Source organism: Daldinia childiae (assembly GCF_008694065.1).
Source record: "Daldinia childiae strain JS-1345 chromosome Unknown Scaffold2, whole genome shotgun sequence".
Lineage (NCBI taxonomy): Eukaryota > Fungi > Ascomycota > Sordariomycetes > Xylariales > Hypoxylaceae > Daldinia > Daldinia childiae.
The window spans coordinates 900,702-915,190 of record NW_022984643.1 but is presented as its reverse complement, the minus strand read 5'-3'; the positions used below and the strand labels follow the sequence as shown (position 1 = coordinate 915,190).

General features: G+C 47.3%; 4 protein-coding genes across 6 annotated transcripts; 2 read left to right on the top strand and 2 right to left on the bottom strand.

Annotated features, from left to right (window-relative positions):
• Positions 1-1,684: 1,684 nt before the first annotated feature.
• Positions 1,685-2,636, bottom strand: GL218_01163 (putative carbohydrate-binding module family 1 protein; the record flags this gene model as incomplete). The annotated part of the gene is made up of 3 exons (XM_033577619.1): positions 1,685-1,692; positions 1,762-2,057; positions 2,161-2,636. 3 exons carry the CDS (start codon positions 2,634-2,636, stop codon positions 1,685-1,687), a joined length of 780 nt encoding a protein of 259 aa, XP_033437902.1.
• A 788-nt stretch (positions 2,637-3,424) lies between these two features.
• Positions 3,425-5,470, bottom strand: GL218_01162 (General alpha-glucoside permease; the record flags this gene model as incomplete). 2 transcript variants are annotated; one of them, XM_033577617.1, is made up of 1 exon in its annotated part: positions 3,425-5,470. In XM_033577617.1, the coding sequence occupies one exon, from the start codon at positions 5,468-5,470 to the stop codon at positions 3,425-3,427; it is 2,046 nt and encodes a 681-aa protein (XP_033437901.1). The 2 variants fall into 2 exon arrangements, with proteins under 2 accessions (XP_033437901.1, XP_033437900.1); XM_033577618.1 differs by having other exon boundaries at positions 3,425-5,020.
• A 1,302-nt stretch (positions 5,471-6,772) lies between these two features.
• On the top strand, positions 6,773-9,049 carry GL218_01161 (Endosomal/prevacuolar sodium/hydrogen exchanger; the record flags this gene model as incomplete). The annotated part of the gene is made up of 5 exons (XM_033577616.1): positions 6,773-6,812; positions 6,876-6,905; positions 7,000-7,146; positions 7,208-7,867; positions 7,923-9,049. 5 exons carry the CDS (start codon positions 6,773-6,775, stop codon positions 9,047-9,049), a joined length of 2,004 nt encoding a protein of 667 aa, XP_033437899.1.
• Positions 9,050-10,005: 956 nt separating this feature from the next.
• Positions 10,006-13,314, top strand: GL218_01160 (the record flags this gene model as incomplete). 2 transcript variants are annotated; one of them, XM_033577614.1, is made up of 3 exons in its annotated part: positions 10,006-10,933; positions 10,986-11,083; positions 11,131-13,314. In XM_033577614.1, 3 exons carry the CDS (start codon positions 10,006-10,008, stop codon positions 13,312-13,314), a joined length of 3,210 nt encoding a protein of 1,069 aa, XP_033437897.1. The 2 variants fall into 2 exon arrangements, with proteins under 2 accessions (XP_033437897.1, XP_033437898.1); XM_033577615.1 differs by lacking the exons at positions 10,986-11,083; positions 11,131-13,314 and having other exon boundaries at positions 10,006-10,971.
• Positions 13,315-14,489: the final 1,175 nt, after the last annotated feature.

Below are 14,489 nucleotides of genomic sequence, written 5' to 3'. Positions count from 1 at the left end.
CATTAAATAGGGCTATATTATGATACTAATTATAATATATAAAATAGCATATTGGTAAAGTTATTTGAATAGTTACGTGTAAGTGCTATCATTGAATTCCTGTATTTAGTATATAGGTACCTATGAGGCTAAAGTAAAAGCGATATCTGATTGGCTAATCTTTTATAGGAAAGACTACCTACCTAGGTATATAGATGTCTTAATATCTTTACGAATCTTGGGTCAAACTACATGCAATTTGGATAGTAATTTTTATTATTTTTAAGTCAAAATATTGGTGTATTTTGAAAAATATTTGGATACGTATTCGTAAAGTTATTGTGGTATAAGGTTAAAAGGGGTGTTAATTGTGTATACAGCGCATATTAATTGAGCTTACACTGTATTTTTGTCTTACTATTACCTTATTAGACATAGTGCCACCTATTTTCTCGATTTTGGCACAGTTGTAATAATGGTCCACCGTAATATTGGATACCTGCAGTATCTTGCAGATATTAATATGTTTCCCTCAACGTCCAGCTAGCGGCAAACATCCAATTAAGAAGAAGTGTAACCCCGGGGATTCCTCGTTGTGTAATAGGTGAGCATATTGTAGATATGTCGAGCTATCAAACATTGTTCGCTCGGTACTATCTCACCGAATCGGACGTCTTCGACTTTGGCAACTAACAGTAAGAGAAACGTCACGATTCTGTATATTTAGGAACGAGGTGCCGATTAATTCGCCAATCTAGGGAAACATGTTGTCCGACTGCTGACGAATCCCTTGCCGGAGTAGGATCAGTCGAGCTGACCTAGGGTACATTGTTATAATATATAATGAGATAGAAATGCCTTGGAACTACTTCAGTCAAGGTGGCGACGAAAACAAGTCTGTCATTCGTTAGTCTAAGTTGTGAATACCGCCAACATATAGAAGCCTCGGTCCAAACCTGATATATTCATTGAGAGCTAGAACTATCCTTAAATAGCTACGATGGCTACTTTCTATAACCTGATCACATTTTTCTTTCTTCTCACCTCCGCAACTTGGGCGCTTCCACACCCATTCGAAACCGCTGTCGCGGTGACAGCTATTAACTCCACGGAGGCACCCCCTGGAGGATACGGATATCCCCCGGCTAGCACTCCCACCCCGACCGGAATCGCAAATTCGACGATGAGTGCAACAGCGCCACCGACTACGATATTTCCCCCGTCATCTTCTGCGTCGTCACCTCTGGATAGTTTTACGGGACATTGCGATTATAGCTACTGCAATTCCGGCAGCAATGTCTGCTTCTATTGGGCTGGGTACACATCGTGGGATGTATCCCGAGGCCCGATACCCGGTGAAGTTCCTACCATCCTTGGGCCTTGTTAAGTTGGATGATGGAAGTAGATTGGGCTATATCTGTTGGAGATGCTGAGGCGGTGGGTGAATTTTTCTGTCTGGGCATGGTTGGGGATAGGTATAGGGGCGAGTATTCTGAGCACCTTAGGAGGTACCATTACCTGAGGTATCTAAGGCAATCCTATCATTCTTTGAAATGGTCGTGGGCGATAAACACCGCATGGAAAGGAAATTCAAAGGAACAGTTAGATCTGTCGTCCATATGTACAATTGGAGCTGAACTACTTAAATACATGAACACCGTTCAACCATTCCCTATGCAAACTTGACGTACGTTTTCGCCCGTCATCACGCAGCTAAAAGCGAAGGTGTAAGTATACCAGTTAACCACGACAATAAGACAGACATTGAATTTAGTTACTTACCAGGACCGCCGATAGTAGTGGTGATGGTACCGCTCTCGACATACACGCCCGAGAAGAAGAAGTCCTCAACGCCGTCGGAGTAGCCAGAGCGCGGCAGCTCGAGAATACCCAGGTGCCAGTCGGCGCCGTTAGACGAAGTTGACGTCTTGACGGGGGCTACTAGCTGCTTCAGCGCGTCGCCGCCCTCCGAGTGCCAGAAGCCGACCGAGCCGCTGCCGAAGTCGATTTCGAAAGCCACGTTGTGCCATACGTTGGGCTTCCACTCCGTCTTCCACTTGGAGTTTTGCGAGACCATGCTGTGTGGGGAAGTATTATATTAACAGGTGCTACTTATATAGGGATACATACTGTTTCCAGCACTCTGGGAAAAGAGTATGTACGGATGGCATGGTCACTTACAACTGCAAGTTCACATTCTCGGTGCCCTGTTCGCCGGAAATCCAACCGTACTTCAACTCGGTAAAGTGGCTCTCGAAGAAGCAGATCTGGTGCTCGCGGTTCTTAGACGGGGCGTTGGTGTCCTTGCGCATTATGCTGAAGTGGTAGAACACCTTGCCGCTGTTGATAGCAGCCTTAGTCTGGGGGATCAGCTCGATGCGTCGCATGTTCTGTCCGTTCCAGAAGGCGGTCGAGTCCAGCGTGAACTTGGCTCCTTGTTTCGATACCGTGTCCGCCGGGTTCTTGAAGTCGGGCGAGAAGTTGATGTACTTTTCGACTGAGCCCGATCCGTGGATGTAGTATTGGTACGGTCCGACTTGGTTCCCCCACGACCATTTGTTTAAGTCGGCTGATGTGCCTAGATCGTTGAATCGTCCATCCCAAAGGACGGCTGCGCTGGCGACGGCAGCCAGAGCCGAAAAGAGAGTAACCTTCATCTTAGAGCACCTAAGATATATTGGCGACTACCTTGTAGGTGTTGGAAGGATTTGTGCGGGCCCGGTTGAAAGGTTATGCGGATTGAAATAGTCAAAGAATGAACCCGGTGTTAGAGTGCCATATACGGTTTCCTGGGGGCTGTGGTGCTTTATACACGACAAGACGATAGACTCCATTCATCGTGCCATTGGCACCCTAACCGGGAAACGTGCACGGGACAGGGGATCCATTAAGGGGAGATGGTCCAGGCACGGCCTAGATGCAATCTAAAGATGGCAGGCCGGACCGTAGGAGGACGACTAGGAAGAGGTCTATAGCAAAGCTTGTAGTGAACTGCGGATAGGAGCCTCCGACGATCTTGCCCCGGAGATCATATTATATTGAACGTGGGGAACTAAGAGTCGTGGAATTTAGCCTATTGAGATATGTAGGCCATACTAGCCATTCTACTTCCCGCTATTCCCCATGGGGGATCTCTTGCGGATCAAAACGTGTCTTAGCTTTTAAATAAGCATTTATTAGCGTTCTGAAAATAGCTGTAAGGATTACATGTAGAATACAGAGATATAACTTAGGTATACACATCATCTAAGGCAATTTACATCAACTACCCCTCGGCAACCAACCAAAAATCCCGATAAATAAAGCATGAATTGTGTATGTCTATCACCTGCGGGGCTCAGTGTGTCACATGGGTAAGAAAATACGAAGAGATATAGGTGAACCTTTCACGAACTCATCGATCAATATCGTGAGCAATCCTCAGGATAGCACACCGGGGGCATGTTTAGTACTCCAAACCCGCACCGAAGCTACTGTTTCTAGCTACAGTCGCTTGTTCCAGACTGACTCTGGGCCGGTCGATACTTCTCTTACTGTGTGATGTACTCGGCCGTGAATTGATTGGGTCACCTTGTTCTACAGCATAAACAGCAGCTACCGGTATCGACGTATCCTCGCTGATTCTGTGAATGAAATACGCTGCTATAAGTGCGAAGAAGCCTCCTGATGCTAAGACGATAGCAATACTGTGGTCGCCGGGGACGCCTCTTGGTTTCTGAAAAATACGGAAGATAATACTAGAACCAAGAGTAGCGATGAACTGTGGTGAGGCAATAGCCATGTTGTGGATACCGAGGATAACACCGGCTTGGTCTGGTTCCGCCTCGTCAGCTTGCAACCGAGACTCGTCGTCGTCGAGGAGCCCATCGTCAGAGTCGGCGATATCTAACTGTTCACCTCGCGCGAGTGATCTCATTTGCTGTTTTCGGGCTCGATATAAAATATCGCGACGACTGATTTCGGCGCTAATGATGGCCCATGGTGCCCAGAGTGCCAAAGCCCACGTAATTCCAAGAAGGCCAATAAGCGCGGTCGCAGCTTCAACTGTTCGGACGAGCACTGTACAAAACATCACACCAGCAAACAGGATTTCCGACAACATCCAGGCTCTTCGTAAGGTAAACCCGGGAATGACTAGACGGGCTAGGAAACTCTTGCTATCGGGAACAGAACTTCCAAGAAGCCCAGGAGCTTCTCCAGGCGCGTTGGCAACAACAGGATTGTTATCATAGGTCGGGTCGATGAAGAAAGGAAGTAGAACGTTAGTTGCTAGACTGGTGATGGCGAATATTAATAAGGCAAAGGTGCCCACTCTGGTAGCCCTCTCGTAAAGCTCATCCAACTCTTCGGGAGTCATGTGGGGATTCTCTTCTAGGAAGGGCTCGACGTAAATTTCTCCGATATAGGATGATGTGTAGAACAGCATGGGAAAGAAGCCGATCCATGCTGCAAATTGAACAATGCAAACCTTGGAAACTTGCGGTGGAAGTCTTTTGATCGCCGCAAATATCTTCACAAAAAACGACAGAAGGCCAGGTCGGTCGGTGGCAGGACGTCCGTCAAGTTGAGGATTTCGCTCCTTTATGACTATAACGCTCAATATCACCGACGAACAAAGTGCAATGCTCGCAATCGCGCAAAGATCCTTAAACTGAGAGCCCCCAAACCACCAAACATATTTCGGAAGGTCAATTCCACCAGCGATGTACCCGATGATGTTACCGACACCCACAAGCCTGCTAGCCATAGAGTTTGCAGCCTCTTGTTGATGCGATGGCGCACAATCAACGATGAAGGCCCTAATAGATGCTTGAACTGTATTGACAGCAACATCTAGGACGTAGATCCAGATGACGGCGATAACAATAATGGTGATTTTTACTGTATGGGAATCGGAGTCAACTCCAAATAAGCCGAATATCCCCCCGATGATCTCTCGAATCCACGCAAGAAACATATAGGCTAGCGATGTGGCAGCCGCACCACCAAGCATAAATGGCTTGCGCTTCCCCCAGGATATTCTGCAGTTGTCACTAAGCATACCGACGTATGGCTGTACTAAGGTTCCAGTGAGCGGACCGGCGACCCACACAAGAGCCATCAGAGACTTGCTTAAGCCGAGAGATAGTAGGTACGGAGTGCCGTTAGATAGCTCTACAGCCCAGGCGACCTGCAGTCCTCCAATACTAATCGTCAAGAGTAGGAGGTACCATAAGCTCTTGGTTGTCTGGAACTCATCCTCTTCGGCCTGTCTCTCATGACCCTCGTCTAGGGAATCGTCCCGGCTGGGGGAGAGGAGAGGAGAGTTCTCATTGAGCCTATCCGGACCGGCAGCCTCCCCTGCGCTGACCCTTATTGTACTTTCGGACCACGCGGGATCAGCATTATTGTCTAATTTTGAGGATAGATCATATTTGCGATTCGACGAAGATCGATGGTCCGAGGCCGAGGACGAGGACGAAGACGAGGAGCTCGACAATGACGAGGTCATCGATTAGATGGTATGGTTTTCGCAACCAAGTTCGATAATATGATGTCTAACGACGAAGGAGAAGTCCGCTACGGGCAAAGGAGGGAAGCTAACGATGGGAAACGTGATTGTCAACTTTCTGTTGTTATACGCGTGCATATCAAGTGTAAAAGGTTATGGATATAGAGAAGTTTCGGTAGACCGGGGTCGGATGAATTTAGCCGTCTAGACTAGTTGATGTATAGGTTAGGTAGGTAATAAATGTCACACGGTCTCGAACTCGAGGCAACAGCACGAGACGCATAAGACGCCGAGAGGTACAGCTAGAATGGGTGGCGCGTGGTAATTGGTTAGTATAAAGAACGAGGGATGAGCTGGACGCTACCTAAGGTAGTAGTAGTAAATAATATGTTAATAGGCAATCCAAGACGCTAGTTATAATGCGCATGACCTGAGGAAATGGATGCTAATAAACCAGTCGGATTTAGATCTGTACATTATTCGATTATTAGCTGCGATGACATCAGGGCACTTTGCGATCTATGGATGTAATGGGACTAGGTTAGAACTTATGAAGCGTTTCCGATTCCGGGAACGAGGGACTGTGGAGATAGGCTAGACTCTGACTGGTTTAGATTTAAACTTTGTCTTTAGTAACTCTCGTCACCTTTAAGTTGCAACTTCTCTTTAATATTCTCAAGAGTAAATGTCTGCCTAATGTTAGGTAGTGATTAATATATCTATTGGTGTAAATGTTACCTACATATATGCAGTACGCCTGTTACGTTTGTTTCATTAGCTTAATAGAAGAGCTAGTTATTCATAAAGCCTACCTTAGGTACTCAAGATAAAACCATAAGCGGGGTTAGAGGCACACATGTATTGTTCTTATATGCCTATCTAGTGGAAGGTATCGTTATAACGGGACTAAGCCGTAAAGTCCGTTCTAGCTTCAGCTTACTTTGGGTTAGGTACCCAGGTAAGTATTTACAGGTGGGTCAAGCCCTGCAGGCGTAGTGTATTCGTACCTGTACCACATACACATTTTGCGGTAGTGCGGCGCAATTAAGCAATTAGTAGCCAGGAATAGCAGAAAGTGCAAGCTGTCGATTTCAACTTCTCGCATTGATCAAGCGCAGTAAACTGAATTTGACCTCAACTTGTCCTCACTTTTCATCGCATCGCACAACATCACACTAAGAAACCAGGACCCTCGACATTTCATGCGTTCTCACGCCCGATTCTTAGTGCTCAGTTTGGAGCAAGAAATCTATATTCTACCCAAGCATCAACACCCGACTTGACGACGTCTTTGTCGCGATCATGTTAACAGAAATTGCTGGCTCCATTATGGAGCTTGTTCGTATGCCAACCAATTCTAATCCATCGTCACATCTATAACTTACCTAACTATAATACCCTATAGGACGAGAGGACGAAGAGACAGATCCTGATGGTATGATATTATTACCTGATTGCTCAGCTTGCGGCTTGCGGCTCGCGGCTCGAGGCTCGAGCCTGCATATCGACTTGATCTAACAACCTATTAGACGCCGACTCGGGACAGAAGGAAATATTCGCATCATGGGCGCTATTCATATCAATTATGCTCCTCATAATTGCCTTCTTCACCAGCTATATGCTACAGCAGAAGAAGGTCCAAGCTGTCCATGAAACAGTAATCTCTATTTTTGCTGGTTGGTCATAGAACGAGATGAACATGATGATGATGACAACAAGCTGATCTTAAATAAATAGGAATGACCGTAGGGTTAATTCTTAGAGTGAGCACCGGCCATTCTATTCGACAACTCGTTAGTTTCGACTACCAGATCTTCTTCAACTTACTACTACCACCTATCATCCTAAACTCCGGATACGAGCTACATCAAGCCAATTTCTTTCGGAACATTGGTACTATCCTGACCTTTGCCTTCGCCGGTACTTTCTTGTCTGCCGTAGTAATCGGCTTGCTGTTATGGCTGTATACCCGAATACCACTTGAAGGGCTTGAGATGACATTTATTGATGCCATCTCTGTTGGTGCAACTTTATCTGCTACGGACCCAGTCACTATCTTAGCCATCTTCAATACCTACAAAGTGGACCCAAAACTATATACCGTTATCTTTGGCGAGTCTATCTTGAACGATGCTATTGCGATTGTCATTTTCGAGACCGCGCAGAAGTACAAGAGCGATTCCGCAGGTGCATATGGGTTTTTGAGTTTCCTCGAAGGTGTGGGCATCTTCTTGCTCATCTTCTTTGGTAGCTTGCTTATCGGGGTTCTGGTTGGCGTTGGTACTGCGCTGGCTCTGAAATTCACCTATATCAGGAGGTACCCTCAAATCGAAACTTGCTTGATCGTGCTAATCGCATATGCGAGCTACTTCTTTTCTCAAGGAGTAAAGATGTCAGGTATGTCTTTGCTCTCGTATCGTATCCTAATAAGGTAGCATCTAATACTCGACAGGTATCGTGTCTTTGCTGTTCTGTGGTATTACTCTTAAGCATTACGCATACTTCAACATGTCACGACGAACACAGCTCAGTACCAAGTACTTCTTCCAAATATTAGCCCAACTTTCCGAAAATTTCATCTTCATCTATTTAGGCCTATCATTATTCACGGATAATGACCTCCAGTTTCAACCGCCCCTGATAATTGTCACCATCATCGCCGTTTGTGCCGCGCGATGGGTAGCCGTGTTTCCGTTGTCTAGGGCTATCAATTGGTTTCACCATTATCGGGCACGGCGTCAGGGTAAGGAGGTTAGCGACGAGCTTCCGTACAGCTACCAAGCTATGCTATTCTGGGCCGGCCTACGGGGAGCTGTCGGTGTGGCGCTGGCCGCTTTACTAACCGGGAAAAACTCGTACGCGTTGAAGGCTACTGTGCTCGTCGTGGTAGTGCTCACTGTGATCATCTTTGGCGGCACTACGGCACGAATGTTGGAAATACTGGGTATTAGGACGGGTGTTGTCGAAGAGGTTGATAGCGACGACGAATTCGATATCGAGGCTGCGCCATCAGGCTCTTATTATAAACGGTCTGGAACCGGAATCGGATATAATCCCCGACAGAGAAATGGGTCTGTGCGTCTTAATCGGGTGGATTCTGGGAGACTCCAGCAACCCGCTGGACCAGAACGAGGAAGTTATGTATCAGGGCATCGTTCACCGTCTTTCCCAACATCACGTGCTACTAGTTCCAGCCGTAAGGGTTCTCGCCAAGTTGGTGAGGATGTCGAACGAGCGGACCTCCTAGGCCGTGGCGGTAATGTGACCGACTCGGATCTCGGAAGCGATATTGACACATCAGATCTCCCGCCTCCAGCACGTAAAGCACCGCGGAGCCCTATTCTTACACCTAGCGGGACGTCAGAAGAAGAAGGTGTATTCTCATACCCAACCTCAGGTCACCGAGAGGCAGCACCCGTTTCTGCTAGGGCAGCTATTAAGCAATTACTTACCGCTCAGGACCCCCAGGCCTTGTTTAGACAACTTGATGAGGATTACATCAAGCCTAAACTGCTCCTTGATGGGGGTAACGGAGGCCCAAGCGGTGGGAGAGGGAATGGTGGTGAGGACTCTGAATGAGCCGAATGATAGGGGAATATTTAAAGGAGGTACACCGATCTCCACGCAGGAATGAATTCTGTACCTAATATACTATGTAAACCAGAGTTTCATTGCCATTTTAAGGTTATAAACATTCCGTGTGTTTAAGCGTCACAAACTATTACTGTACAATAATAGACGGTTTGTTACTAGTAGCTTATGCCTGGAGTTGTATCATGGTGTAACATTGAAATATACCCCATCATCATTATCGATATGTCCCTAATGCATCTGAGAAGATTAATTGACATGAAGGGCTGAGGCTGTGAGGTAACAGTGGTTGGCTGTGTTGCTATTCGCTAGCCCCAAATAAGAAATGCTTTACTTGCAGTGGATCCTTGTTCTAAACTTAGTCATCCCTGAACCCCTTGGGTAGTATCTGCGGATTATGTATATGTAATCTATCAAGGTTATTTATCGAGGTTATGCATTCATGTAGAACTTATGTAGACGTATCTAAGTCCTAAGTGTCAATCTTGTGCTACGTACCCCTTAGACCTTAGGGGATCTAGTGGGGACGATTACGGGGACGTTTACAGGTGGCACAGGCTGTTACGAAACAACTAGACAAATGGGAAAAGGGACCGACTTTATGTATTAACAACATTAAACAACCCCTACAGTTTAGTTCACCACGTCTAATTCACCACGTTTAACCGTGTTGAAGTCTAAATACTAAATACTAACAACACAAAGCCACCTAGGATATCGCTTCTTAGGTGTGTTTATACAATTAAACTCACTTTTTACTACTAATTTTTTCGCTTGTCTGTTCAGATATGCGTCCGTTATAGCTGCAAGGCGCATGCTATCTGTCTCGATGCCAGAAACGTGAAGATACCCCCCGACCGTGCTAACCCTTTACCGACTCCCACCTCGTCTACCTACTCGTCTTCCCGTTTCCTTTATTATAGACTCTACCTCGAACCCACAGCATGGCTTCGTATAGTAATACAATGCCAGTGGCAGTCCCTCGACCTGGTCAGCAGGCTAGTTACGGTGCGCCAATACATAACCACGCTCAAATACCGATACATGGACACTCTGCTCCTGCTGGTACCTTCGCTCCGGGCACCAAGATACAGGTCGGCAATCATAGGGTGGTAATCCAGAAATACCTATCCGAAGGCGGGTTTGCACATGTATACCTCGTCAAGTTACCACGCCCCGTCGATGGAACAGATCTGGCTGTGTTGAAGAGGGTTGCTGTGCCGGACAAGGAGACTCTCCGTGGGATGCGGACAGAGGTTGAGACGATGAAGCGGCTTAAGGGGCACGAAACAATTGTTACATATATCGATTCGCACGCGTCCGAGATTAAGGGCGGCAGCGGATATGAAGTGTTCCTACTTATGGAATACTGTAATGGCGGGGGGCTGATCGACTTTATGAATACCCGGTTACAGCACCGTCTTACCGAGCCCGAAATCTTGAATATCTTCTCCGATGTTGCAGAAGGTGTCGCCTGCATGCATTATCTCAAACCTCCTCTACTGCACCGAGACTTGAAAGTTGAGAACGTCCTCATCACAGTAAATGGGACCAATATGAAGTTCAAGCTGTGCGATTTTGGCTCGGCGGCCCCTCCGAGACCTGCACCTCAGACTGTCGTAGAATGCCGTTTGATAGATGAAGATATTCAAAGGCATACTACATTACAATACAGAAGTCCGGAGATGATTGACGTATATCGAAAGCAGCCAATAGACGAGAAATCAGATATCTGGGCTCTAGGAGTGCTCCTCTACAAGCTCTGCTACTATACTACGCCATTTGAAGAGCAAGGGCAGCTAGCCATTTTGAATGCAAGCTTCAGGTTTCCTAGTTATCCAATATTCTCCGACAGGTTAAAACAATTGATCGGTAAGGTATACAATCCGGTACTAGAACGTCTATACTAAGCAATCTCATAAAGCATCCATGTTACGAGAAGACTTGCGATCTCGACCAAATATTTACCAAGTGCTCCGAGAAAGTTGTCGGATGCAGGGACGTGAAGTGCCTATACACGACGTAGGTATAATTCTCCGACCTTTCAATATTCATCTAACATGTTATAGATTTATTCCGGACAACTCCAGTCAGAGACTAAGAGAAGTGAGAATCAAGCAACTGCTGGGAAGGAGGGCAGGGGCACGCCAGGTATAGGCGCTGTATATTCCCCTCCACAGCAACCACAGACTCAAGCACTCCCGGATATTACGCCCATGAGGCGTGGTAGGCCGACTGTTTCCAGTCAATCTGCTCCAAAACAACCAGCCAAACCAAGCCCATCTCCGGCGAGAATCACAAGCGGTGATCCGTTTGCTGCATTAGACTCTAAAACAGGCCCCGGCACCGAGGCGGATGAACTATCATCTAGGTTCCCGACACTTGACCAATTCTCCCTTCTACATGACCAAGGTTCAAAATTCGATTTTGATAGTCCAACATCTCCTGCGGATCCACAGAAGCACATAAGCCAACGCGTCACCGATCATCTAGTAGAAGGAGCATTTATTAGGCCTCAAGTTACGGTAGGAACAGCCCCGACAGATCAAAGGCAGTCAACAGATCTGAGCCGAGTGAAGTCGGTAACGGCTGTAACTGAGTTGCGAAAGTCATCGCCGCCACCTGGTTTAGTCAACAAGCCCGCTTCCGCGCCTCTCAAGCAACCCTCGGAAATGAGTCGTGCTTCGGCCATAATATCCAGTAATCCTGAGCTTCAGGCTATTTCTTCCCCTCCGCCGCAAACCCCTCAAGATACTCTAAGCAGACCATCGATGGTTTCAACTGGAACCATGACTGGTACCCCTCCCCCTGAAAAACAAACCCGAGATTACCCTCCGATCCATCGATTTCCTCCGGCAGACCAGAACCGCCCAGCGAGTTTGCCTAGACAGCAGGAACCGATAGGTACTGGTCAAAAGCGCCCGGAACTAGGATATGCGCTCCGGCCAACGCCAACCCCTCGTATCGATTCTATTCAACCATCACCAGCGCATGCTCGGCATTCATCTTCATCCCGTCCATCTCTAGAAAGTGGTCGACCTAGTGCCGAACAGCTCGAACCACTATCAAAGGCATCAGTTACCGGTGGACGTCCTAGGCCTGTCAGTACTTATCTTGAATCTGATATGGATTACCTTCGCGAACGGGAGGCAGCACCAAGGCCACTTCGCTCCCCTAGCTATTCACCAAATCTACTTGGGAATGCTTCATCCCCTAGACTTGAGCCCCAGGACGAGACAGCGATAGAATCAAACGTAGACTTTCTCAGGTCGATGGAGGATTCTGATACGAAGAAGAAAGATAAAGTCACGAAACAGCATACAAAGCGCTCGAGCTTAACTTCCTTGTCGGGTACCAAGAACATCTTGGCCGGAAGGTTTGGTGATGCTTTTAAACGGTTTGAGACTACCCCTTCGGGATCAGGTGCACGGACACCGTCCCCACTCAAGGACATGGAGCGTCACGATCTAACCCCTATTGCGGGATCGGAGGCAACCGACGGCCGTAGCGATGATGGGCATCTTGGAGAACCAGAGATGACACCGGAAATGCGACGGGAGCTTGAGCTACAAGCTCTTGCTGAGGAGGAACGGCGAGTAGAGGCTGCGGCTGCGGAATATAAGCAACGAATGGCTGCTCGGGACGGCGGAGGACCATCAGGTTCGCTGCCCAAGAGCATCGGTGGTGTTTCCCGAGCTGTAAGCATACAGAACCGCGTGCAAAATCTACTAGACGAGTCGCAAAAGTCCTCACAGCAGGTTCAGCGCACGGCGTCCGGCTACGGCAAGTTCTCAGACGCAGCTGCGGCTAAGAGTCGTGTAGAGAAACAAGTTCCCGAAGTTCCCCCAAAAAACTTCACCGGCGGACGAGGCACCACTCCTCTCAAGCCTGTCTCTACATCAACTGATGCTGCTGCTATCGCTCGAGGTCGCGCTCAACCCGATCCCAGCTCACCTGTTAAACCCACGCTCCCACCTAAACCTACACATCTCAATAAGCTCCCTACAGGTAATGCCCGCGCCCGGTCACCACCAAAAGCAGCGTCGACACAGCGACCTCCAGGGCCCGAGCATCGCAGCTCCTCAGAGCACCTCGCAGGTGTGGGATTACCAGGGCGACCTATCCTCGATATGTCCTTTAAGGAGAAGGAGGATTACATCCAGGACTTTGCCAAGAGGTTCCCGAGTTTGAGCTCCATCGAGATGGTCGAGCGCGACTTGGATGCTGAGGCGGAGAATAGGGGGAGGAGATGAGAAATGATGAAAGGGACACCAGGGTTAGAAATTAGATATTAAGAAGCTGGAGAAACAAACGTGTCTTGTCCTATATGTGTACTTACCTACCTTACTTATGTACGATCGACCGGCCCCTCGCGTTATATTGCGTCGGGGTATTCTAGCGTTGGAGAGGCGGCATTTACTTTACTTACCTCACTTACTACTAAGTTCAGTGGCAACACCTCAGCAGAAAGACAGATGTAGATGTGGAAAGGCGTTCACAGAAGGGGCAATTGAATACTATCCGCGCGTTTACGGGATATTTACCTAATTAACGAACGGCATATGATACTGTTCTAGGGGTCGAGGTCAAATATTGCGAAATCAACGAGATAATTCTGAGGGCTGACTAAAATGTAACTGAAATACAACTGAATCTCGTATCCCGTCGCGTTTATAAGCCTTCCTGTTTCTCGAATACGAAGAAAAAGATGACTTGAATCCCTCTAAACTAACCTCGCCTGTCTCATCGTTGCTGTAGATGTTGAAGCTAGCCAGCCGTAAACTCCAAATCAACGCAACAAATCTTGGAACGATTTCGTCCATTGAAAATCAAACTCACGGTGCTCTCTCAAATACTAAAATGCCTCATACGCTAAGAAAGATTCGCAATGGTTTACTCATGTTGCTCTCTGCCCATAATAAAGGTAGAAAGAACCATTAGACGCATAGACCCTTTGGACATCTTAAAGTTCCATCGTCGTATCAAAATCCTACTCGGACTCTTTCAATCCGACAAGAAGCACAATGTTGATCTTGGGCATCCTATCAAGAACATGCCGGAATTTAGGATAGTTATCAACCAGGGCTATTCTTTCCTCGACCGATAGGTTCGGCTGGTTGTATCGGAGTTTAAATAGTGGTGCAGGTAATCGATGCACCATGTGCCAGAAATAAATCCATTTATACTTGAAGAGGTCTACCATATGACCCTGGAGGTCACGTCCCATACCTATTTCATAGGCCCCAAGAAGGTTGATAGCACATTCCTTAGCCCCTTCAAAGGTGTTGAGACTAGCTATCATGTTATCGCATTCACTTTTATGCTGGATGTTGACAGAGAGTACGGTGTTGTTGCCGAATAGATTTGCCACCCTATCGTTGAGTTGGCTTGGATGAAAGAAGTCAAGAAGCTCGCCACTAGGGAAGAT